This window comes from Gavia stellata, chromosome 17, assembly GCF_030936135.1.
Source record: "Gavia stellata isolate bGavSte3 chromosome 17, bGavSte3.hap2, whole genome shotgun sequence".
NCBI classification, from domain to species: Eukaryota; Metazoa; Chordata; class Aves; order Gaviiformes; family Gaviidae; genus Gavia; species Gavia stellata.
In genome coordinates this window covers 7005894-7030898 of record NC_082610.1, presented here as the reverse complement: position 1 = coordinate 7030898, position 25005 = coordinate 7005894, and the positions used below count along the sequence as shown (strand labels likewise).

General features: G+C 37.6%; 1 protein-coding gene across 2 annotated transcripts in view; it reads right to left on the bottom strand.

Moving 5' to 3' along the window:
- Nucleotides 1–25005, bottom strand: part of ANO3 (anoctamin 3) — a 197274-nt gene that overhangs the window by 6000 nt on the left and 166269 nt on the right. For both annotated transcript variants that reach the window (XM_059825930.1, XM_059825931.1), the window contains exons 14-21: nt 24046–24106; nt 7948–8030; nt 6855–6995; nt 6325–6489; nt 4950–4986; nt 3040–3151; nt 1737–1794; nt 846–943 (exon numbers count right to left, since the gene is read on the bottom strand). In XM_059825930.1, the coding sequence (XP_059681913.1) occupies nt 846–943; nt 1737–1794; nt 3040–3151; nt 4950–4986; nt 6325–6489; nt 6855–6995; nt 7948–8030; nt 24046–24106 (755 nt within the window). The remainder of the gene's footprint in view (nt 1–845; nt 944–1736; nt 1795–3039; nt 3152–4949; nt 4987–6324; nt 6490–6854; nt 6996–7947; nt 8031–24045; nt 24107–25005) is intronic.

Below are 25005 nucleotides of genomic sequence, written 5' to 3'. Positions count from 1 at the left end.
CAAGTAGGTTTCTCCTTTTAAGAAATTCACATCTCACAAGGAGACAGTGCACTGCCCCTCATTTGCAGAATGATCGCACATTGTGAGCATGACCCTTTCTGACATATTTTCAGGGTTGAGACTTTGATTAAATTAATATTTGATGAGCAACCTTTTTTGTTTTACTGAAAACATATTCTTCCAGTTTCAAAAAAGCTGTAAGAGTCTTAGCCCATTACTCTCTTCAGTAGCTGAACAGCTCTGTTTGTATTATGAAAAATGAAATCACAATAAACAATTTACATGGTTAACATACCCTGAAAAGCTTTCTCTTAGAGCAGTAGATAATGCTTCCCTTGGGAATAAGTTCACAGTATGTGAGATGCAAAAAGTGGAAATATTCTGCAAACATGTGTTGTACTTGAAATAGTTATTTTGGCACAAGTGGACTATTTATACTCGATGCTTCTTACAGCACGTAGGGGGAGAATGTAGACCCAGTTACGTATTTTACAACTGTATTTTTAGGCCTCGGAGCTAGTGCTGAACACAAACCTTGTGTAAGCACTAGTAGCAAGTCCTCCTCACCCTTCAGGGAAGGTTGAAAATCAACATGGATGATCAGGTTTTGAGAGTGATAACATAAGATATGTATACTTGAACCTGCTGAAGAATCCCATTTTATGCACTTATGAACATACACTTCCAGAGATCAACATTTCAGCTGTTCATTGTCTTCATCAATTAATGATGATAATGAATTTCAATTCTGCCCTCCACTCAAATGAAAAAATCTTTTTCCCTGTCACTGAATCACACTAATATGTAATCCTGTTTGTAAAACAAATTTTAACATCCGAACTTACGGATAGCCTAGCTCCATGAAGTTGTTCCACATTTGTTTTAAAACCATAATAACTCCCATTTGCAAACACAGATCTATCAAGCAGCCACTAGGATGACACTGAAATGAAATAGAAAAGGATCAGTAGCTAAAACCAGAGAATTCCTTTCATTTTTATTTGTTCACAGGGTGAATGGAAAATATTCAAATATGTTTGGTGAAAAACACTTACCTCCAGCTACAGAAATATTAAAAAAAAATTAATAACAGAAATATTAACACAGACTTTAGTTGAACAACCTTTAGACATACTATTTCTTGGAGAACTGGATTGTATTTTTTTAGACCAGGGAATTAAAAGTTATGGTATTTTACTCTGTGGCTAAGAAGGTTCAACAGAAGAAACCTGTTTTTCAGAGATATGAGATAACTTCAGCATGCTAGTGATATCAAGGGAGGTGCAATTCTAACACACTTTAAAGCTAAATTTTGAAAACACTGTTTCTCCTCTTTTAAATCAGTATTTTCACACTGGCAGAAACTTAAGCAGCTGATAAAAAAGCTGATGTCATTATACTTATGTCCTCCATCCAAAAATACCCCATACCCAGGAGATTCCAATCACGTAGGACTTAGTAGTGCCTGTAAGGTAAGGGACTATCACTGTTTGCTCTTCCTAAAGAGAGAGGCAGAAAGAATTGCGTGTTTCGTGCAGAGTCACTCAGCACAGTGGAGAACACAGAAGGAGAAAAACACATCTCCTGTTTCCTATCCTTTGCTATAAATAAGACTTTACTCTTCACTGCACTTAGATGGAATAATAAATCTTTCAAACTGGACATAATTCATGTCCTTCAGCCATTTCCTTTTCACCCATGGAAACTTCACAGGAACACAAAATAGGATTGCTTACCTCTTCCAGTCTCCATCTGTTAAAAAGCTTGTTGTACTTTCCTGGGCGGCCTGCAAATCTGGAAAATAAGATTTCTGTTTCTCAGTGGACATTCCAAGAACACCCTGTATCAGTAGTTATTTCACAACAGCCACTGAGCAAACTCATGAAATATAAACAGATTAAATCACACAGGCTTAAATCTGGTATCTGTAGGATATGGTAGTTTCAGAATGCAAATAAGGACCATCATTTTGCAAGCGCTCCTAAGCTTTTATTATGTCCAGAACAAGAATCCTAGCTTCAGAGGTTTTAGATGTTAGATATTCAGACTCTCTAATCTACTTCTAAGACGATAAGCCATTGCAATACATCGGAATTTACTGCAGCACAGGGATCTGCCTGCCCATGTGAAGTGTGCACTGGATTGCACCGTCAGACATAGAAGCATAAAATCACTTCCAAACCGATCATAACAGATCTAACAGATTCTCGTGTAACGAACTGAATCAAAATTCTTAATGACCTCAGTGAAAGTTATAAATGAGAGAGAAAAAAACCCCATGCCTGGTCCTACTAGACACAGGAGATAGCAAGATACAAAGAAGTTTAGAAACAATGGCAAACACATCACTGGATGTAACAAGCAGATATTCCCAACAGTCTGTAGCAGAGTTGTTTGTTTGTTTTTTCTTCAAACAGTCTTGAACTGAAATTATATTATAAAACTTTATAGAAGGTACACTGAAATACTCTGTAGGTTCTGCAGGAATGATAAGTCTGATCATAATGAAATGGAAGTGAAGACGAAGCCAGGTTAGACCTGTCCAGTATCTCATGCTCTGAGCTAAAGATACACACAAAAATTGGAGCCAGAATTTCTGCCTCCTACTCTTGTATAAAACCTGCCAGACAATATTTACTATTTATAGAAATGGATCCTGGGAAATGTAACCAAAGGGGAATAAACAAGAAAAAATGAATAAAGCCTATTAGCGCCAGGCTAAATACAGACCCACATTTAGGAAGTGGCTGTATTTTCAAAGGTTCTGAATTCTCATTTAGTAGAAAAGTCACGTACATAGACCCACTTAAAAAGTAGACTTTTTACTGTCTAGTTTCATGAGTAAGGATTTCAAGGGTCCAACCCTCACGTACAATTAAGAATATTCATTTCGTGTTATTAATTATCCTCAAAAACTGACTTGCATCTAAATCTTACAGTTCAAACTGTCTACGTATTTTCTTCAAACCTATAAAATTAGCAAGGATTACGACTTCTGTGCAAGTTTTCCTTTCAGAGCAGTTAGCAAAGGTAACTTACCTGCCGAGAAAAAAGGCAATGTAAAAGATGGAGCTGTTCAAGTTAACAAACTGGAAGAGGAACATTTTCAAGGCAAAGCTGTTTTCCCATTCAGATTCTGTTCTAGGGTGCTCTGTGAAAAGACACCATATACATTACATAAACAGAAATGAAATTGAGTTATGCCTAACTTTGCTCGCAGATCAATCAACACTAACAAAACAAGCAACGGTTTCAAGTCATGGTGCCCCATCAGGTTGCAATTAATTTTTTTTTCCCCTCAAAGTGTTCAGTCTGCAGGTCACAAAACCATTGTCCCAGTTCAGACTATGTTGGTTCTATGCGGAAACAGGAGATACAAGCCCCTCGGTACAGAACAGGTCACAACTCTGTGGGAAGATGCCTGTTCCATTTCCATGAAAAAGTTCTAAATTTAGTGTGAATCTTTAATTTTAAGGCTCCAGGTATCTCGATTTAGAAAAAAACCCACAAAACAAAAAACCACACAACAAAAAAAAACCCAAACAAAAAGCAAAAGCACTTGGCATCAGCAGAACAATAGACAGGGGCTGCCGAGGAAAGCAGAAGGAAAGGAGACAACCGACAGTCAGTTGGTTTCTCACCCAAGCATCTCACCTTCTAAATACTTCCTTAAGATCACTACTTCACCCTCAAGACTTCCCTATCATAATGCTTGTGAAGTGTGAAATAGTTTATAATGAACAAGGAAAGGATGGAGAACCTGCCTCTTTTTTTTTGTTTGTTTTAAGAAATGTGGAAATGTGTATTAGGGCTACAAGTATTCTGTGTGGGTCTGCACTGCCTTGGATGTTCTTCCTTATGGTTTGTAGAACATGATTTATGTCTGCATTAGAACTCGGTGATAATGATTAAAATTAGGGGGTTTTTTTGGCAAAAATTTCAAGTTTCTTTGATGGATGTATCAGACTTGGAAAACAATACACTGTATTCTAAGCACATAGATGTGCACATAAAGCACATAATGAATTGGAAGTCTAAACTGCCTGGATTTTTCAATTAAAATTTGCACTACTTAATTACTTTGGTCTAATGATGACAAAATTAGGATACAAATGCACGGGATGCCAGCTTTACATATGGACACTTGCTCCTCAGAAGTTAAGATGTCCTCCTCTTTATTGTAAAACACCTTAGAAAGTGGAGCGAGCTACCTAGCTCAAACACCTGATGCTCCATCATGCTTAATTCAAGAAGCTTTTTTTTCTTTTTTCCTTTTTTTTAATTCTTTCCTACATTTTGGGAAAAATCAGCTTGTATACTTAAATGGAATAATTATTTTCTTTTCTGTTCCCTGGTCTGTAACAATAGAATATATTTTAAAACTTAAGTAGGAATACAAATCAGTGTGATCTGAAAAAATATTTTAAAATATTTTAGTAATTTGAATAATTTAGTAATTTGAATAGTCAATTTAGTAAATTGACTATACATTCTGAATCTTTCTAACCTGTTCAACTGCCTGTTATCCAAAACACTGGAAGTTTTGAGCATCTTGTTTAATGCATGCTCTTCAATACTTTAACCAGGAGAGGGAGCTGTTAAATTTAAGCAGCGAGCTTGCTTTTAAACTATGACAGGATCAGCTGCGGATTTTGACATGGGCTAAAAGAGAGCATGTAAGAAGAAACACTAGAATAAAATATATTCATATAGTAGGAGATCTTAAGTGCTGTCTTTCTTGCTTTCTATAAGCTATTTCTATTTTCTATTTCTATTATTTTCTTACTGAAATAATCATATCGTTTCTTTCTCTGATATTTCTCACGTGCTTAGGGAAATGCCAGTATCACACTATGCACAGATGAAGTCTTCAAAACCCTATTTTATGGAAATATAAAGATATATGCCACAGCCAGCAAGAACCATACCACTAGTAAAGACCTACATACCTAAGTCTGTCAGGAGATAGGCAACCTTTTCATATACCTGAAACAGAAATAAGAGATGGTATAAGTACACCACATCCTGTCTGTTGTGATGTCAAATCCAGAATGAAAACAAGCATCAGAAGCATAGGTGCTCTGTTGCCCTACAGCACTAACGTTGCTGGACAGAGAAGGGAGGACGATATCCTAGTTACATGTGGATGTAGAGTTTCCTATAAAGACTTCATTGAACTACTATTGTCCTGTTGTCTTTATCCATGTAAATGTATGTATGTATATACATCAAATATACAGTAAAGATAGTAAGAGCCAATAGATCAAGAGAAGTGTTCAGACACCAACGGTTCTCTTAATGGGCAGTTACTTATCCTCTAACTTCAGGAACGAACCTATGTGATCTAAAAGTAGATAAAAGCCTTTACACAATACAATTCTCCTTTGCATGAACGTGCATACTGGTGAGGATATCAGCCTCCTACTGAAAACTTCCTTATCTGTCTATATATTGGTTATCTCCAGTCTTTATTTTAAATGATACTTAGCCCAAGGTAGTTACCAACTCTGAAAAATATTTCCTTGAGATTTGATTAATAGCAAGTTATTTTTAATAGCTTTGGTGTGCTTGTTCACTTGAATGTACTTTTTATGACTTAGAATTATCATATATAATAACAAAAATAAATACATGGCAGTCTGTTTTGAAGAATGTGCACTCACTGCAGTAAGACAGCAATCTCCTTAACAGAATTGAAAGCTTTTGTTAGCTGTGCTAGTACTCATTTTTACCTGTTTGTGGCTGCACGGGAATAGAAAAATGATAAATTGTATTGCAGTTAAAGGAATAGAGTTTATATCAATGTACATTGTGCTACCACAGCTAATGATTAAACCTGTGTTGTTACATGACAGGAAAACCTTAAACCGAAATCATGTATGACAGTGATTCTAGGACTGTGCAACACTGATATCAGAGCTGCATTTTAAATAACGGAAGAATTCAAAATTATCAATTAACAAAAAAAAAAAAAACACCAGAGTGAAAATTCTCAGCCAAGAAAATAACGTAGTTCCATTTAGAGAAGAGATGTATTGTAAAAGGTAATGTAAAAAACGAAACTACAAATACAGAAAGCAGTAGTCTGTACCACTGTGACTTGGTGACATAAGCAAAGATGTGTAGTGACAAATTAAGTAGGCATTAGAGAAAAAGACTGACAAACATAGTATCAGAAGAGGAAAAAACCCTGAAATACTAGCTTCAGCCACTGTTATGTGAACAAACAAGAAAATGTATGTATCCGATACACAGTAAACTCAGTAACCTTGTAAAAATTACTCTTTTAAATTAATCCCTCCTTTAAAAGAACAGGAAACTTACAACATTGAGTGACATGATGATCATAAAATTGATACAGACTCCAGTGCCAGATGTTGCAAACTGCCAATACTTCTTGATGAAATACCACTTGAAAGAGGCAAACTGTTCCATGGCTACCAGACGATACACCACAACTGCAAACACGGCAGTGAGGACCAGTGAAATCTACAGGTAAGTATTTATGAATAGAGATATTAAAACAAAATAAACCATATCTGAAATAATTTCCACTGAATTAATAAATTGACAAGTGTTTTAAAGATTGCTATCTGTTTTGGTGAGCAGACTTTGAGAGAACGAAAATACTTGACTGCTGAATTAAAATGCATCTTTACTGTTCTTTTACAATATAACTATCTTACATCTTTTAAAAGAAAGAGAACCATAAACAAGCAGTAAGACTGAGACAATCGGTTTTGCCTATATTATGTAAATCCACTGATCTTAATGAATGCACTCAGGACTTGCGTTAGTATTTACATCAGAGTAAGATTGAAAGCTACAATAATTCCAACATTATTCAACATTACCATGAAGAATATTCCTGAGACAGACACCATCAGTCGACTGAGCTTATCAGGAAAAGGCTGAAAAGGTTCAGGTTTTCCTGTGATGGGATTTACTCTTTCCACTTGGGAATATTTAGCTTCAAACTGGGGGCGCAGCTCTTCCTGGAATGACAGGGTAGATTCCATTTGTTGTACTACTAATCTCATTGAAGTATCAAAAACCAGACATATATGTGCTATAAAGGAGGAAATTTATATTGATACAAATTCTTCTTTATAATGCTCCAACTCAAACACCCAAATAATTTCCTCTTTCCAAAATCCTTGGAAATAGTGCCAGAGACCAGCAAAGAACAGAAACCGTAAGAGCCTTCCCTGCTACGTGAGGGTATTATAAAAGATCTTGGGTCATAATACTGACTTAAACACTAGTTTCTCTGCAGAAATTGATAAGAAAGCTATAAATTAATGCTAGTTATGATGGTGCGTTTTGTGATATGAAGCCATTTATTAAAAGCCACCAGCTTGTATCTACACATCTATGGAAAGCTATAAAACAAGTAATGATAAAGTCTCTATTCACTTGGATTGCATTTGAATCGCCAATATACTTAAATTACAGCCATATTCACTAGTGAATTATGAAGTAAAGTAATAACATAATTTTATTATTGCTGACGCTCATAGTAGAATGTTAAAGGACAAGTTATGCCTCTCAGAAGGATATGAAATCTAGTTTCTATCCCTTTGCTTCTCTCGGTCCCAATTTTAAGCAGGATTAGGAATTTCCAGTACAAGAAACCATAGAATTGAAAGACATCTGTGCTGACATCAGTCGTAGCTCCTGTCCTCTGTACGGGCAGAATTTCCACTCAATTCTTCAAAGGATACTTCCAATGAATGCAGAATTATATTTGGAAATATAATGCTAGTTGCAGAAGGCAAAGTATCCTTGTATGGTCTCAAGGATACTTGTTCATTCTGCAACTAGTGTTATAAAGACAAATATAATCTGAATGACAAATTCAGGTTACTGGCATACAATATGTATTGATATTTACACTCAAATCATGCTGATAGCAAGTTTCATAGGTTTATTTCTGTTTAGTCTTACCTCTTCATCTTCCCAGTCTATGAGGTCCCAGTCATAGGTTAATACAGCTCTCCGTCTTTTCCAAAACTCTAGAAAGACTGTAGCTGTGGAAATAATCAACTGCATTTTAATTATGGAAAAGAAAGAAAAAAGGCCATGCAGATCTCAAGAAAATCAGCAATATATAACATGATAACTGTCATTAGCCACTTTCTGGCGGCTTTCCTCGGAGAATCTGAAAACTGTAAGTAAATTCAGGATAATCCCTGTTAAAATTGGAACACCTTTTTACAATGTATATCTAAGAATAATTTTTTTGCTGTCTGCTATATCTGTACAGAGATAGGTACCTGTCAATATGAGACACTGCCATCCCTTTTAGGTCACCATTTTGCTTTTAGTTTTATTCATTTAGTTTTATGGTTTAGAACCTTTCCTTGAAGAAACAAGGATATGCATACACAATGGTATCTATTAATGAAGAGCTAAATTCTGATCTCTTTTTATTCAGTTCAAATCAAGACAACCTCACTTCTTTCCCAGCTATACCAGCTTTATACTGGAGTAGCTTCACTACTAAAATATTTCTTTAAACAATTATTTCTGATCTATGTGTGAGATCATAATCAGATCCTCCATGTACTTAGTGTTTTTGGTAGGTCCTATAAAAATAATTACAACCACTAAATAACTCCGAGTTTCCCAAATGCTGTAGTTTGCCATTGAGGGTAAGATACCTTGTTTTGGTGGGATTCCTGACAAAACATGGGATTGTCCAATTGTTCCCTGGAAAAAAGTGACCTTCTGGCAAGCTTCCTTCTGGCAAGCCAACTGCTCAGAAGGAGGATTTCTAACTCAGACTCAATAGGACAGTCTCACATTCCTACCTTCTTCTAGATTTCCGTATTATGTTTAACATCTTATTGGGGTTTTTTATATATATATTTTATATATAGCTATCATAATTTTTTATATATATTTATGATTTATGCATACACTATGTTAAAGCACAATGACTACAACTTAGCAGAAGTTCCTCATACCACAACCTTTTCTCACTGTCATTCGAAGTGCTATCACAACCAGTGCAGGTCGAAACTCAGAAATGTTACATAAGACACCACCTTGGAAGAAAAATCGCCTCCCGACATGCAAGGACTCAGGAGCAACGTAAGCCTGTGCTATACACAAAACAAACAATACTTTTCTTGTGTGACCAAACAGGCAAGAGAAGTACAACACATTCTGCAAAACACGGTGTTGAGCGTTCCTCCGAGTGCCAGGCTGCTCTAGGAAGCACACCCAAGATATCCACTAGCCCTATGACAAAGGTGGTATGCCTGTAATTGCAAAAATGAAATAATCCACTTAGTTACACTCAAAGGTAATAGAAATTAAGGAAGTGGCCCGGTTATCAGGAATAAAATAATGAATTTTAAATCCCACTGACTAAATACCAGAGTCAGAGAAACCAAGCAATTGCATTAGTGGCTTTTTTTCCCCAGTGCCATTACTGAAGAAAAGAATGAGGAAGGGTGGACTATTGAAGTACCTGCAACTTTTTTGGACTGGGAAGTATTTTAGCTTGTGTAAATATCCATTGAAGTTTTGGAAATAAAATGAGGCAATTGTGGTCTAGAATTAATACTAGGCTGTGGACAAATGGTGTCCTCAGTTGAATATACACTAATCTTGTAATGTTATTTATTTAATTCTGTCCATCCCCTAAGATTTGGGATAGAATCATAGAATAGTTTGGCTTGGAAGGGACCTTTAAAGGTCATCTAGCCCAACCCCCCTGCAATGAGCAGGGACATCTTCAAGTAGATCAGGTTGCTCAGAGCCCCGTCCAACCTGACCTTGAATATTTCCAGGGATGGGGCATCTACCACCTCTCTGGGCAACCTGTGCCAGTGTTTCACCACCCTCATTGTAAAAAATTTCTTCCTTATATCTAGTCTGAATCTACCCTCTTCTAGTTTAAAACCATTACCCCTTGTCCTGTTGCTACAGGCCCTGCTAAAAAGTCTCTCCCCATCTTTCTTAAAAGCCCTCTCTAAGTATTGAAAGGCCACAATAAGGTCTCCCCAGAGCCTTCTTTTCTCCAGGCTGAACAACCCCAGCTCTCTCAGCCTGTCCTTATAGGAGAAGTGTTCCCTCCCTCTGACCATCTTCACGGCCCTCCTCTGGACCAGCTGCCACAGGTCCATGTCCTTCTTATGCTGGGGGCCCCACAGCTGGACGCAGTACTCCAGGTGGGGTCTCACCAGAGTGGAGTAAAGGGGGAGAACCACCTCCCTTGACCTCCCGGTCACGCTTCTTTTTATGCAGCCCAGGATACAGTTGGCTTTCTGGGCTGCAAGTGCAGATATAACTTGCTTATTCTTTAAATCAAGATCTGCCTCTAAGTTAGAGTTTTCAGGCTCTGGTATAGCATGAATAATAGGCTCTAGTATAATATGAATTATAAGAATAAATGATGCCTTTTATGTTACTTACGTGCATGAAGCATTTGATAATGCAATGATCAAGAAAATCATCCATCAAGATGAAGCAGGTGAGGCCCAATCACTAACTATACCTGCCAACTAAAGCACCTTTTCCAGACTCACCCAAGGTCTTAAAAAATGCTGCAATACCCTTTCATGTAGCAGAATAGAATTCATGGTAATTTTGCTGTGCTATGAGGCTGCTGAGAAAATAGTGTCAAAAGCTACAAGTATATTAAAAACGAAAAAAAAGCATGTTGGAAAAAAAAATAATTCTCAAAACCGCTCTTGTGGTGTAAACTTCTAGTCTAAATGACAGTGAAAAAACCACCAAAATTTTGAAATTCAAGTACTTGTCCAGTGCTACAGAAAGCCCGGATGCTTTCTGGCTTGCCTTTGTTTTACTCTATGACACTGCTATCACCACCCATCTCTGATTGCTCTCCACACAAGCAAGCCCCTCCCGTCCCAGTTGCCAGGCACTTCTTACTGACTCATCTCTTACCCTGATCTCCCAGCTTTGAAAATGCTAAACCTTGACTGTTATCAATTACTTCTGTAGAAAAACAAGACATACAATAGATGACTAATCCAACCATTTGAACATCAAGATGAGAACAGTCATGTTCTAAACATGGCTTTGGCAGTTTCTTTCTGCCTAATCCAGCTGCTCAAGAGTTCTTGATAGTTTACAGTTTAGAAGGTCACACACAAGCCTCTGTTCTCCTACAGAAAACATTCTCTGGTGCCTCCCCTGCTTCTTCCAGGCACATTGCTTCCCATTTTATAGCTCCAATTGCTGTTCTGAATTTTAAATCCCATAATATATGGTGTACTTCCCTTTTTTGTCCAGCATTTTCATACAGACCCACTCATTTAGGAATTTGTTATTCAGTGCTCTGCAATACAGTCTGCAGTTCTGCCCATTGTACACTCCCAAAAGTTTCTTTCAATTCTTACGTTACCTTGTGTTTACTGCCCTTACACTGCCAGCGCTCATACTGATGAAGAACTAAAATCTCTAGGCATGTGCTTCACACAGTTCTTAGCCTTTCAGAAGACAAGTAGGGTGATGTTTGATAGTTAAGACAGACAGGAAAGATTGGTTGTGTGTTGATACATTCTTAAGTATAACAAAAGCTTGACATTGTCCAGAAGAAGAAATGACGAATGGCTGCTGTTAATGCTATGGAAGGAAAGAAGAGAGCAGAGATAGAAAGAAACCCAAACAAAACCAAGAACCCAGAGAACCCAAGACTATTATGTGAGCACATCTCTTCGGAACGTTTCGTAACAGTCACTGTGTCAAAATAAATGGTGTGTTTATTGCCCTAAGAAGTTATTGCAAAGAGGATTTTCAGTAAGTAGCTAGGGGACTGTCTCCACTGCCTCTCTGCAGAGTTTGGCCATGGCCAGCCAGGCTACTTCTGAATACGCTGCTCAATTACTTCTTCAGTTTTATTCACTCGGACTCCTTTACAGCACAGCGATGCAATAAAAACCAGTCCTACAGATTTGGTACCACACCTACTACTGAGACACACTCTTCAGAATTGAAACTGCTGCTTAATATATACAGGCTCTAGCTGAATGGCAGCTTAGTCTCATCTCCCACTCCTGGAGTACTCCGAACCACCTTATCTCCATATGACCACAGCTCTGAATCTGTTCACGCTCGGGCTTCACTGCTGGAGGTTTTGCCTTCCAGGAACAGCAGGCCAGCACTCAGCGCCAGCGTCGTGGCACGACACTGCAGGTGTATGACACTTAGCCAAGAATTGAGTCACAAACAGAGCATCTTCCATTAGGCGTTAAGTCACTCAGGTAAACAGTTTTACTTTTCCTAACAGATGAATGAAACTGCTAATAAATAAAAGAGAGAGCACGCACCTTCCCAAGCCCCCTGCTGAGGCCGAGGGCAGCACCAGAAGTGGTACGACTCTCATACTACTGTAATAGATACACTTGAATGGAATTGCAGCCTATATATTTAAGGTCTTGCTATTTTCGAATGTTCTTTATCTACTCACATAACCTTTCTTTTTAAAAAACTATCAGAAAGGTTTCTCAACACCATAATGTGTGCATGCTGGTGTGAAATACACTGTTGACACTAGTATGTCACTTGTCGTTTGGTTAATGCTGCGTAAGATCCAAATTTGGACACAAATTTGCCGTGCTTGTTTTCAGACCTCATGGTCAATCTGTTAGACGCATGTCCACCCAGACACAGCAAGAAATACGAGTAGGAAGCTTGTTGATACACACTGCAGAGAATGCTAGATTCCAAAGAAAACCAAACCCACAGTATCAGACTCTGTCCTCCCTCCTCTCACAGATCACCCCACCTCATGTCACACAAATAATTTGCTTCCCCAAAAGGGATATTAGAAAGGGTAGAACTTGATCCATTTCACAGAAAACCTTCCGCTTGTCCACTGCAGTATTTTCATGAAAACACCATTAGTTACTCCCATATAAACGCCTCCTGTATATGCCATATCCTCAACACTTATCTCGAGGATAAGTTATGAAATAGTATTTGCACTTGATTCCTTAAAAATTTAAAGTGGAAACAGATAACAACATCATAGCATTCCACTCAAACAGTCACACAATACTGAAACATTTATGAGTCACTCTTCACCACATACCAGCCTAGAATAAATACACATAAAGAATTAAAGAATAAAATTTAAAAAAAATCATCACAGTTTGACTATATCAATACATTAAAAGTTATGTAAGAATGAGGAAGTCAGGCATATCATATTTTAATCCAATATTGTTTATATAAAACCTGAAATGAGGAGTAAGAGTTGTAATATTCAGATCCCCAGCTGGTTACATATTGCAAAGTAAAATTAATGACAACCGACAAATTCAGAAAATTTGGATTTAGATTGTTATCTTAAATTACTGCAACTGTGAACACATTTGGAGATAGGATCAGACCCATTTCTAGCAGCATGTTTTTCTTAACAGAACTCATTTTGCTGCTTTATTTTGTGGAAGACATGCCTTTTCCAGTTTTTATCTCAAAGCGTACCGTAGGAAACTCTACGATAATAAAAAGCTATCTTTTGTTAAATTAATAGTTGCACAGTGCACGGAACAATAATTTCTATAGTTTACAGAAAACAGTCACCCTTCTGAAATACCAGTTCAAAGACTTTCAAAGGATTAGGCAATAAGCACTGCCTACCCACTTTACCATAAATACTGCAATTTCTGTGGACTCTGTAATGACAGAGCTCGGTCATGACAGCAGCGAAGTTGGTCGGGCTGGTTCCCAGACGCGCCGCTGCGCGCAGCGAAGTGCTGCCCCACCTCACCTCACCTGTACGGCGCGTTCCTGACCGGTGTCACACCACCACATTTATTGTGCCTGCGCTCCCCTCTTCTCACCAGACTAATTGCACTCTGGGCCACAGCAGTATTTCAACAGGCTCTTGCATATTGTGTAGAGCTCAAAGGTAAGTCTGAGGTGTTTTTAATGCTTACTAGTGGATCTGATTAATAACTGCAGTGTTGTTTTATACAGTGTTTGGGAAAGCAATCAGTGCTGTTGTAGCCAAATTCTACTTAGAGCGAATTTCTGAGAAAATAATTGAACCTCCCCCCCCCGCCCCCGCTTTGTGATTCAAACATTAAAGTGGAGAAGTAGCAACCGTAAACAGTGACAATATTTCACTCAAATTCATAGTTTTCTTTATTGGTTATTTATGCTCCTTATTCACATTCCTCTTTATAATTCACTAAAAACTTACAAATTATTTTCTCAGTACAAAAAATAAAAGACATTTATGCTTGAAAATTTAATATTCATTGCTCATTAAATTTAGAAATATCTCATCCTTGGAGAGCAATCTGAATTTTAGAGCAAAGAGCTACAGGAGCAAAAATCCAATAGGTTTTTGGGACCATCACTTGTTATTATTTCTTTCTGAATTCTAGAAGATAAACTCTCTATATCTTGCTTTATATTTGTTCTGTCTATTTTTGGATCACTGATGTAAAGGTAGAAATAATTTGCTTTATGAGGCTTAAAAAGCATAGTAAGTATAAAAGGTCTGCAAATATGAACATGTTACTCCAGACCACAAGAAACAAAGAATCAACATTAATAATTTGCTCATCATGCCACTGTTTACTACATATATTAAAGTACTTTCTAATCACTACTGTAAGGCATGGAAACGGTGCAAGGTTCCATTTACTGATATGCAAAAGAATGACCTTTGAGTTCATAGTTCTGAAGATTGAATTGTTTTCCCATAAGAAGTTGTTGAAATCATTATTTTCTTGACAGTTGTGGAGGTTTTGCAGTCATTACACCTATCACTGGCAGGTGCTGCGTTGTGTTCAGCAAATACATGTTGCAATTACTTTATCAAACCAAAAATCTATTTTTAAATACTTGGTATACCACCGGGTATAAATTTATATGAAAATAGCCCTACAAGAATTTGTCAGGACATTTTTTTCTCTGTGTTGCAGAAATATTCAGCACAAATCTGAGCAGTTTGAGCAAAACAGAAAGCTAGATGCAATACCAATGCAACCTTCATGGTGAAGTCCACAGACCCAGAGGAGGTTGACTTGAACGGGACCAGGGCTTCACCCAGAGTGTAGGTGTGCAGATGTACATGTATGTACACTAGTAGCTTCATATTGAGTACTTTCCCCTGTAAAGCAACTTTAATCTTTATTAATAACAGAATGACATGGATTTTTGTAGCCTTTTTTCAATTTACTTCAATTAAAAATAGAGAGGTCTGTACAATACAGAACCACAGCCTCCTCAACGTGGCCATGCCTACAACAGCATTTTAATCCACATCACGGGTGTGCTTTTAAAGTCTCCTGATCATCTCCGTTTCTTGCATATTGGCTTACACCACTGGGCACTCCGGTCAGTCAATTAAGTGATGTGCTCTAGGAGCAGCCTAACATAGGCCAGCTCTGAAAGGGTGCTTAGTCAAAGGGAAGAGATTGTGGCAAGTTCAGAGTAAACCCCTCCAGAAATGTGTGAAGAGTGGGTATCAAGTCCTCAGCACCTCTACAGATCTCCTGCAACCTGGCTACACATTTTCCAATATAGATACAATCAGTGTATAGTCAGGTTCATACTGCAGGGCCATTTTTATGGTGAATTCCTTGAACAGGGGCCACTATGTCTCTTCATAAAGGCATACACTGAAGGAGAAATTTTAGCCTTCCCCTTTTTGGAGTTTTCTACCCAGCTGTCATAGGTCTCAGATGACATTTGACTCTAGCAGCACAGAAACAAATGCAGAGTGCAAAATCCACTGAAGAAACAGGGTGGTGATCATCCTATGTAAAAACCTCATTCTTCATGCTAAAAAAAAGGTAGAGCTAACCTAGGTAACTGAATTGCAGCCTAATCCTCTACTGATGTCGTTTCTACTCACTTCAGTCTATGCCTACTGCACGGATTTCCACTGAGCTGGTACTGAGTAACATGAATACCAGTGAATCCAAAAGCAAGTCTTCTTTTTCACTGATAAGCTGCTCATAGCTTCCTTAAACACTTACTTGACCAGCTAATTTAAGATTTGGGCTCTTCTGCAAGTTTTGGCTAATCTATAGTACTGTTGTTTTACTGCAATAGCACTATTTGCATATTAAGCTCTAAAGCCATCTTTGAATGAGCATCTTTGAAGAACTTCAATGTTTTTCTAAACTGTATGAACATTAACGTTGCGCTAGAAACAGAAGAGTTAATTATTACACCCAAAAGGATTTCCAGGAAGCAGTTCATCACAGCCTGAGAACTATAGTACACAACCTTCAAAGCAAGGAGGTTTCTTCTCTATGGTCCCCCATGAAGAAGACTACAAAAGTAAGCCAATCAGAAAAAATGACAACCAATTTGTTGTTACTGACTCCTTTGTACACTGCTCTGAAAATGAAAATTACCGTTAAGGGGAATTGAGCGTAATTTCCCTAGGTAGTTTAGTTACAGCAAAAGGATAATAAGCGCTATGACCAAATCCACTTTGTTCAGTAATCTGACTATTAGTACAAGGAAGGAAAGACCATGCCACTGAATTAAAACAATAATACCGTTAAAATGAAAGCACATGTTTGAAAACTTTGTAAAATGCAAGGGGTTTTTCTTCACTGTTTTGCACCTATTATTAGTACTACCAAATCAAAATCTAATATTCAGATTGCACAGTATTTCATAGTCATCTGAAGGCCTATAATTCAAATTGTAAACATAATTAGAGCTGATAATTGAACTCCAAAGGGGTTTTCTTTGGCTTGCTTGTTTGGGGTCAGAGTGGTTATCCTTAGTTTGACAGATCCTCAAGCAGAAGTTTTCTGTTTTATTTTTTACTAAATAAGTTATAAATGTTTTCTGAGCACATGTCCTTCCTGCCATGTAACTGACATGAACTTGGGAAATAAGCACTGTGGTGAAGTGGAACATATGTTAATAAGCAGATTAAATGGCATTTTATAAATACACATGCGTTTCAAGTAATGGTACCACCTTCTAACCACTAAACAAGAAAACATGTAAGAACAGACCACAAAAGAAATAAGAATAAAGCCAAAATGAGATACAATGACATGATATTTAATTATCATCTACCCATTGATGCAACATTACCCATAGCTGACTGCTATCCACTGTTAATGTAACGTGCCCTTTCCATTGCTGTGACAGCGTTACATACAAAGAAGCTAACCTGGGGAAAATGCACAATTAAATGTCAAAAAAACCCCCAAAAGAACACCACCAAACCAAACCAAAAACAACCTCAAAAAACCCCACCCGTAGCAGAAAGCACAAGACCGGAGGAGGGGAGGCTGAATATGAAAGAAATAGTTACTTTTTTCAGTTGTACATCTACTTTCTTCGGATGGTAAAGTACACACATATACAGACACCTAGTTAATTAATGATGCAGAAGATGTAACTTACCTATACTTTTTATTGCGCTGTCACACAAGAGGTTATGCGTGGGAGTTAAAAACTGCATGATCTCGATCTGTCTTATACTTAAAAAAACACACCCCCCCCTGTTAAAACCCGATGGATATACCGAACAGCATAGCTGCTACAATCATGTGACTTCAAGATGAGTTTTTCTCATCCTTCCCAATCTAACATTTGAAAAATTAATGCATAATATACAGCTTCCAGTTTCCTATAGGAAAAGAAGTTTCTACACAAATTCAGCATCATCCATAATCCCTAGACTGATTTAGTTTTCAATTTGCTCCTGGCAGCATTCATATGACACGCATTGCTCAGGGTCACAAAATGTTATCCATCAACTTCCAGGGCTAATTGTAACAATTATATTTCTTCGCAATGGAGCATAACTCTTTAGCATGTTCTTGGAGGTGCTGCCTGCCCAGAAAACGTGGCCTCGAGCATGCCATCCAAGTACGTATCATTACCTCATTCTATAGCAAAGTGGTTTTGAATTATTCCTCTCTGAGTATGAGGCCTGTTTATAGAAACATGGAAGTTTCTTGTGCAAAAACCTTTTGTTGATCATCAGTATCATATTAGGTCATTCTTTAAGTCATTAACACTCAGGAATGTGAAGTTTTCAGCATCAACATATGGTAAACTACTGAGACTTCTACAGTATAACACCAACTTTTTTACGAGGTTATTTGGGTCTTAACTGAGTAGCTTTGTTTTGCAAAAGGAAATAATAGACAAAAGTTAATTTCTTGCAGGTTCTCTATATAACGAAACAAACTGAAGTCAACACCATGCAACCCTCCTGTGGAATGATTTTCATGTTTCTGCTTGTAAGGCTGCAATGGAGCAAAAGCAATACTGAGGGCAGAGAGGTAAATGAAATAAAAAATGGAAATAGCTCAATTAGGGATAACAATCAGTCTACAGTGCAACCAACTTCACACAGATTCGTTCTGCCTATGACCACTGCCATAAATCCTTCTACTGTCAGCCACGCTGCACCGACAACTGCCAATGCAAAAAAAAATGTAACAAAAAGAACAGATATGAGCAGTCAGCCAAACAGCACACCCCCGATGTCCACTGATGGCACTGCTTTATCTTCAAATGTCACTATAGTATCAAAAGGTGGAATAAATAACTCTGTCACAAACTTCAACAGAATCCCAGTGTCTTCAGCAACATTTACAACAACGGGTGACCTTTCTGGAGTGACCAAAAGTGCTGCAGCTACTTCTACTTCCACAGCAACACCAAGTAACTCCACAGTCACCTATAGTACCCCGTCAGCTGCAGGGCTCCCCAGTGATAGCTCTTCAATCCGGCCCACCGCGTTGTTCCCCACTGGTGTCACTCTGACGTCACCCACAGTGAAGCAGGACAGTCCTACACCAAACTTCCACACCATTCAGCAGACAACAGAGCAGAATCATAATTTTAGCAACGCTTCTACCGCATCATCTAATTCAGAAGATGCCAATGAAGGTAAGTGTCTAACTGAAGTCCAACTGGATTAACAAAGTCATAATGCTGAAATCAAATCTTTTTTCATTGAACAGGAGGCTTCATAAGATGCGTGAATTAATTAATAGGTGACCTAGTACAACTAAAACTCACCCAAAATAAAAAATATTTTGTAAAAGTATTTGCTGTTTACTTGTTTGTTTAACACTTCCAAGAGCGAGGGAACCTAATGACAGGTACCGCCCATTCACACTGCAGTGGACCTATAAAGCAGATGCATTGAAATAACATTTAAAATGTGTAACACGTCAACTTACTTAAGTTCAGAAACTTTTGTGACCAAAGATGACTTCTTATAAATAATTCCAAAGTAATTACTCATTGTGCATTTAATTACCAAGTTGAGTATGCGTGGGGTAACAATGGAGCATAAAACTGTCATGGTGCTTTTCTACCCTGCTGCTCTGAATCAGGTCTTCAGGAAAAGAAAAGGAAAGATTAGAAGACAGTAATTTTTTGCAATTAATTAGCTTTCAAGCTTTTAACACAGGACTGAAAGGCTTATCCATCATATCCAGTAGAGTACAGTTTGTACTAAGAACTGAAGGAGCATCAGACTTTCATGTTTCCCATCATAGTTCTAGTAATTATAATGTACCCAATTTTTAGATAACATGACTGAAAAGGAAAGGGGGCGGGTGAGAAAATTCACTTCCAAAAAGAACCAGAATACCTTGATGAAAAGTTTTATGAAATCTGAGGAAGATCTTGGAGGAATGCAGTTATTCTGCTAACTAAACAGGTGCAGAAAGCGTTACTGGATTTCTTACCTTGCGTACTCAAAAACTGGTACTCTAAAACTTAAATCACTTGAAATTCAGAGGCTGCAATTTTAACTGCTGGCTTAAATACTTACAAATAATTGCATTCAAAGAGTGATTATTGTTTATTTCTTTAAATAAAAGGATAGTGGTCGATTCTGTAATTAAACCTGGAACGCTTTTTGTTTTTTTAACCTCAGTTTTTCCCTTGAAAGTCAAGGATGGAGATGTCTGTTTTCTTTTACAAAGGCAGAGAGTGTCTCCAGAGAGGCTGGTTTAGTCACAGTCTGCAAAGTTTTTCAGATCCTTGGTGAAAAGTCTCACTCCCCAAAGCCTTCGACTGCTATAAAGGAAGAGTGAAATATCTGATCTTACAGGTGTATTATTCCCGTTCAACTGTCTCTTCTTTCTTTCTTTCTCCCCTAGAGAAAACCAACAAAGGAGGAGTAATAGTTGGTGTCATTGTAGGAGCCATTTTGGGATCTATATTAATTGGTCTGATTGGATATCTTATATGTGGCAAGAAAAGGTCCGAGTCATTTTCTCACAGACGGCTTTATGACGATACAAGGAATGACCCCGGTAAGGAATAGCAGAAAGTGTTTTGCGTAAGAACATTTTTTATTTCTGCACAGAGCCATTTAAATAGTCTGGTCTTATTGAATTATTAGGAAGTATATCATCGACTTCAGTCAAACTAGTTTTCAACTGAGAGTACATTATAGTTTTTAAAATTTAGCTTAACCAATATTCCCCTTAACTCTATGTCTCCTCCTTACAAGTTATTTTTTAACCTCTGAAATATCAGGAAATATCCTATGTAGTATGAGTGAACCTGTTCAAAGAATTGTGGGCGAGTTCAAAACCATAGCTCAAAAACTCTCCTAAACTTTGATTAACTGAAAAAGGCTAGACTCCTTACTCGTCTGACTTCAATTACAGAATGAGGATGAAGCTATATCTGGTTTTAGGAGTAAAAATATTTTTAAGAGGTTTAAAAAGAAGATTGCTTTTGTCTGCTGCATGAGTATGCATAAACTTGTATTGAAGTGTAATCACACAGTCTCCGAACATTTGTATCATGTTCCTGGACTTTATTTTTAAATGTTTAAACAAACACTGAGAGGCTAAACACACTTTTTTCTCATGTAAAATCAAATCAAAACAAAACTCTGGCAATACGCCTTTTCTGCCTTAAATGCAAGAGCTGAAAGCTGCCAGAACGTCAGTTTAGGAAATAGCTTTGAAAGTCGACCGCCCATGTAGTCCTGAACAGGCATTACCGGGAGGACACGTGTTACCCTCAGAAGGTCGTGAATCAGGGCCTTCATCTTTTGCTCCCCCATACATAAGAAAGAGGTTAACTGCATTTAGCTGCGACAGACTGCTGAACTGAACTGTGAGGTACCCAGCATATGAGACTAAGAATCTTTCAAATAATATTTTAAAAAATTATTACCTTTTCCTTTCAGTTCTCCACTTAGACAACTCACTTGGACCACGTGATCCGAGTTTTGGATGTGCGTCAGATGACAAAACCAGCACAGCAGACAAGGCAGAGAAAGGCAATGCGGGATGCCTATCCGATGGCATTCCTATGGCTGACATGACACCACCCCACCCTTCACCGTAATGTTTGCTTCAGATTATATTCTCGCCTGTTATCTACGCGGTTTCATTTTTTCCAAAATGACCTGGCATCTGTTATCTTACAGCCATTACCGTGCAAACAATGTTTTGGAAAGCAAGGGGAAAGTCACAAGGTACATTGATACGCAACAGGCAGGGCCCAGAAGCAGCGCATCACTCTTCTACTTTGTAATTAATTTATCAACTTCCAGGTTTTCCTGGAAGGATATTATACTTGCTTTCTTAGAAATAATATAGACAAATAGCACCCAGGTAAAATTCTGCCTTGTGTAGCTTTGGTCAAGAATGCAGACATTCTAACAGACCAGTACTTGACCAGGGTTGCAATGATATGTTAGCACCAATACAAAAAAATCTGAAGTTTAACTACCTTGAGGTGAAACTCTTCTGTCCAAATATAATTCCTATCTGATAAATGACTCGGGGCATTACATTCCCCACTCTACATTTGTACTTTCCTCAGTGAATACGACAAAAAGAACTGGATTTACCTGGATTACTCTGAGGTTCAAGTTTGCTGAGGAGAAGGGAACTACTGAGTAACACGGACTCTGTTTAACCTTTGACTATGATAACACAGAGTTAAAATCACTGTCAAAGGGAAAAAAAGACGACAAGCTTCTATTCCTCTGTCAAACTGATCTGCTATTTGCATTGCAGACTAGATCTGTAGAAATGACGTAAAAGGTTTTGGTACACGTTAGATAGAAGAAATACTTATCTCAACATGAAAGGAAAGGAATTATCTCTGCCATGTACATAGATATCCTAAAAAGCATGCTCCTGTTTTGTCCAGCTAAGGAGTAAAATTATGGCAGTATAATGTAAATAATTGCATAGTCTATCTGTTTGCAATTATGAGAAAAACCTAAATAGAAAGAAAGAACATGAAAAAGACATAGCTGTAAAGGCATAGAATAAAGAAAATAAAGTGCAGAGAAAATAACTACTCACATGGGATACACGCTTGTTACTATGACTCTGTTAAAATGCTTTATTTAGTGTGGAGACTGTGGATCACATCGATGTAGTTACCTCACTAACTGGCTGTGAATGTTGCAATGAGTAGATGTGTGAATAAATTACATGCATGCGCACACCACAGACAGAAACAATGGCAGTCACGCTGCAGATAAGTAAAACAGGTATTTATTTCAAAGTTAAAAGTTTAAAGAATTGAGTGCACACGTGCAGCGTTGCCATTTCTACAGGGGTCAGTCATGAAAACAGCACACTTCCCATCAAAACCAGAACCTGATTTCTAACATTGTATCCAGCACGTTGGATAGCAGACTGAATATCTGAGACACATTCACCTGTATTAGGCGAGAGTATCACTCTGCTGCTTGAAATTAAGAAAAATGTAATGTCAAGCTTTCATTTTCCTTAGCACATACTATGCCATCTTTCCTGATAACGGCAAAGCAACATCACATAAGCAAAATTCCTTCTTACACTTGAACCTTGGCCTCAGCTGCAAATTGAAGAGCTCTCTCTAAGGAGAAGTCAAAGATAGGGAGATGCTTAGAAACTACCAGCACTGTCTACATTGGTAATTGTATAACCAAGTGCAATGTATTTGAGGAATTTATGAAACTAATTATTCATAATTGCAAGGCTATAACAGCAAGATTAGGAGCCAATGAAGAAATATCACTGAGGCAAGCAACCAAAGCGCGCCCTTCAGTTACATTTATATTGCGTTAATTTTTAACAATCTAATTACGATTTTTGTATGTACATGCATGTGCTTATGCTGTCTATGCACCTCTTTTATGTTTTGCTGTTGCTTGTATATTGGTTTTTGTTTTTACCAGGCCAGCCTCCAAAATTCATGACATCTGTTCATCCTTCACTTTAAGTTAGAATCATTAATGCTTATTCATACAATTACGAAAATAAAGTTGTTGTGTGCCACTTGACTCTATTTAAAATCTTAAAACTCTGTCTCGAATTCAGACAGTTCTATGTATGTGAACTGGTGTGATTTTCTCAGGGTTTACATAGACAAACATTTACACTGGTAGAATTAATTATCTCTTGTCCTAATACCAGTCTTCCCCACTTTCCAGCAGCAAAATACTATTAGCTTCAGTGAAAGCTAATTCCATCAAGCATTGCATGCTGCAACCATTACATCTGTATGGCATTATTACACTGACCTTCAAAGAGAGAGAAGACTGTTCTAGGTAACTCTGGTTCAACAGTGGCCTCTGTGGGTAACACCCTGCTTGGCTTTGTGCCCCATGACATGATGTGTGTGATGTCAGAGCGAACATAATGAGATATTCAGACTGAGAATTTGAATATAAATAGTTAAACTGCTGTAAGCACTTAACTTCAAATCTTTCCCATACTTCCCTCTAATTAGCTCCCACATTCTCATTTATTCTATAAGAATTCTCTACAAGATGTGATTTTTATATTGACTCCAGATAAGTAAATTAACCTACGTGTTTGCCTCTAAAAAGACTTCTGCCTGCATGATATAAAATTCAAGATTAAAGACTATTAAGACACTAAAGACAGTCATTATATTAATGATAAAAGGCATTCTTTTCACCCACTACTGGCATAGAAATTGAACTTGATGAAAACATAAAAAAAAAGTTGTGTGAAAAAATCATAATCCTTCTTTAAATTTTAGCAAGAGCTATAATCAACCTTTCCCCAAGTAAGGTAACATGACCTAAAAGTACAAAACAAATAAAAATGTACTTACCCCAAATCGCCATGAAAATAGCAAAGAAGACAGTCCCTCCATTATCAAACAAATGTGTAACCTGAATAGAAAATAAATACATCAGGAACAAATAATATTGCCACCTCATCTTTTGCCCCAAAGAATCCCAGAGTACAGAACTGGTGGCAGAAACTAAAAGCTAAGGACTCTAATAAGAAGTTCCATTTGCATGTTTCTTCTACCAAGGTTTGTCCCGTTCTGCCTTTCAGTATAACTTGAACTCTGTTCTGGCAGACTACCACTTCATGTATCCCCAGTCTATTTGTTTCACAAACACTAAGAGCTGCTCTCTCCACGTCCAGACAGGCTAAAAATTCCTCAAGAGCTCTTCCCATATGCTGGGTCAAAATTAACCTCAACCTTTTCTATTTCAAGGTTTTTACAAGCTTAAATAACTTCTGTCTTTTCACTTTTCTTCCTCTGTATATATTACTTAATGTCTCTTTTGATTCCATTTTCTTCTTCTCCCAAGCTACCCTGCAATTCTTCTGCAGGTAAGAATAGCATATATTCCTTTTTATCCAGACATCTCAGCCTCTCAAATTGTTGACATATTCTCCTTCTTAAAAGGCTCTTAAACTCCAACAAACATTAAATAAATTCTAAATACCACTCCCTCCAAACACTAATTCTAAACTGTGCACTTAATTTCTCCTCATGAATGCTCTCCTTTTTGTTGGATTTATCCCATATCTTACTCTTTGTTACAAGATTTTTCAGGCAGAAGAGATACTGTGCTGCAAAGTCCAAAGCTTCCCAATAGAAAATAAGTAATAATTAGTTTTTGCATGCCTATGGATCACTCTAAGCATCTGAGTGGCTGAATTCGATGTCTCACTTATTATGAAAACATCACAATTTATGTCACAAACATCCAGAATTTCTAATACTCAAGCCATAACATGAAACAGCATTTAGGAAGCTGAAATTAAGACCAAT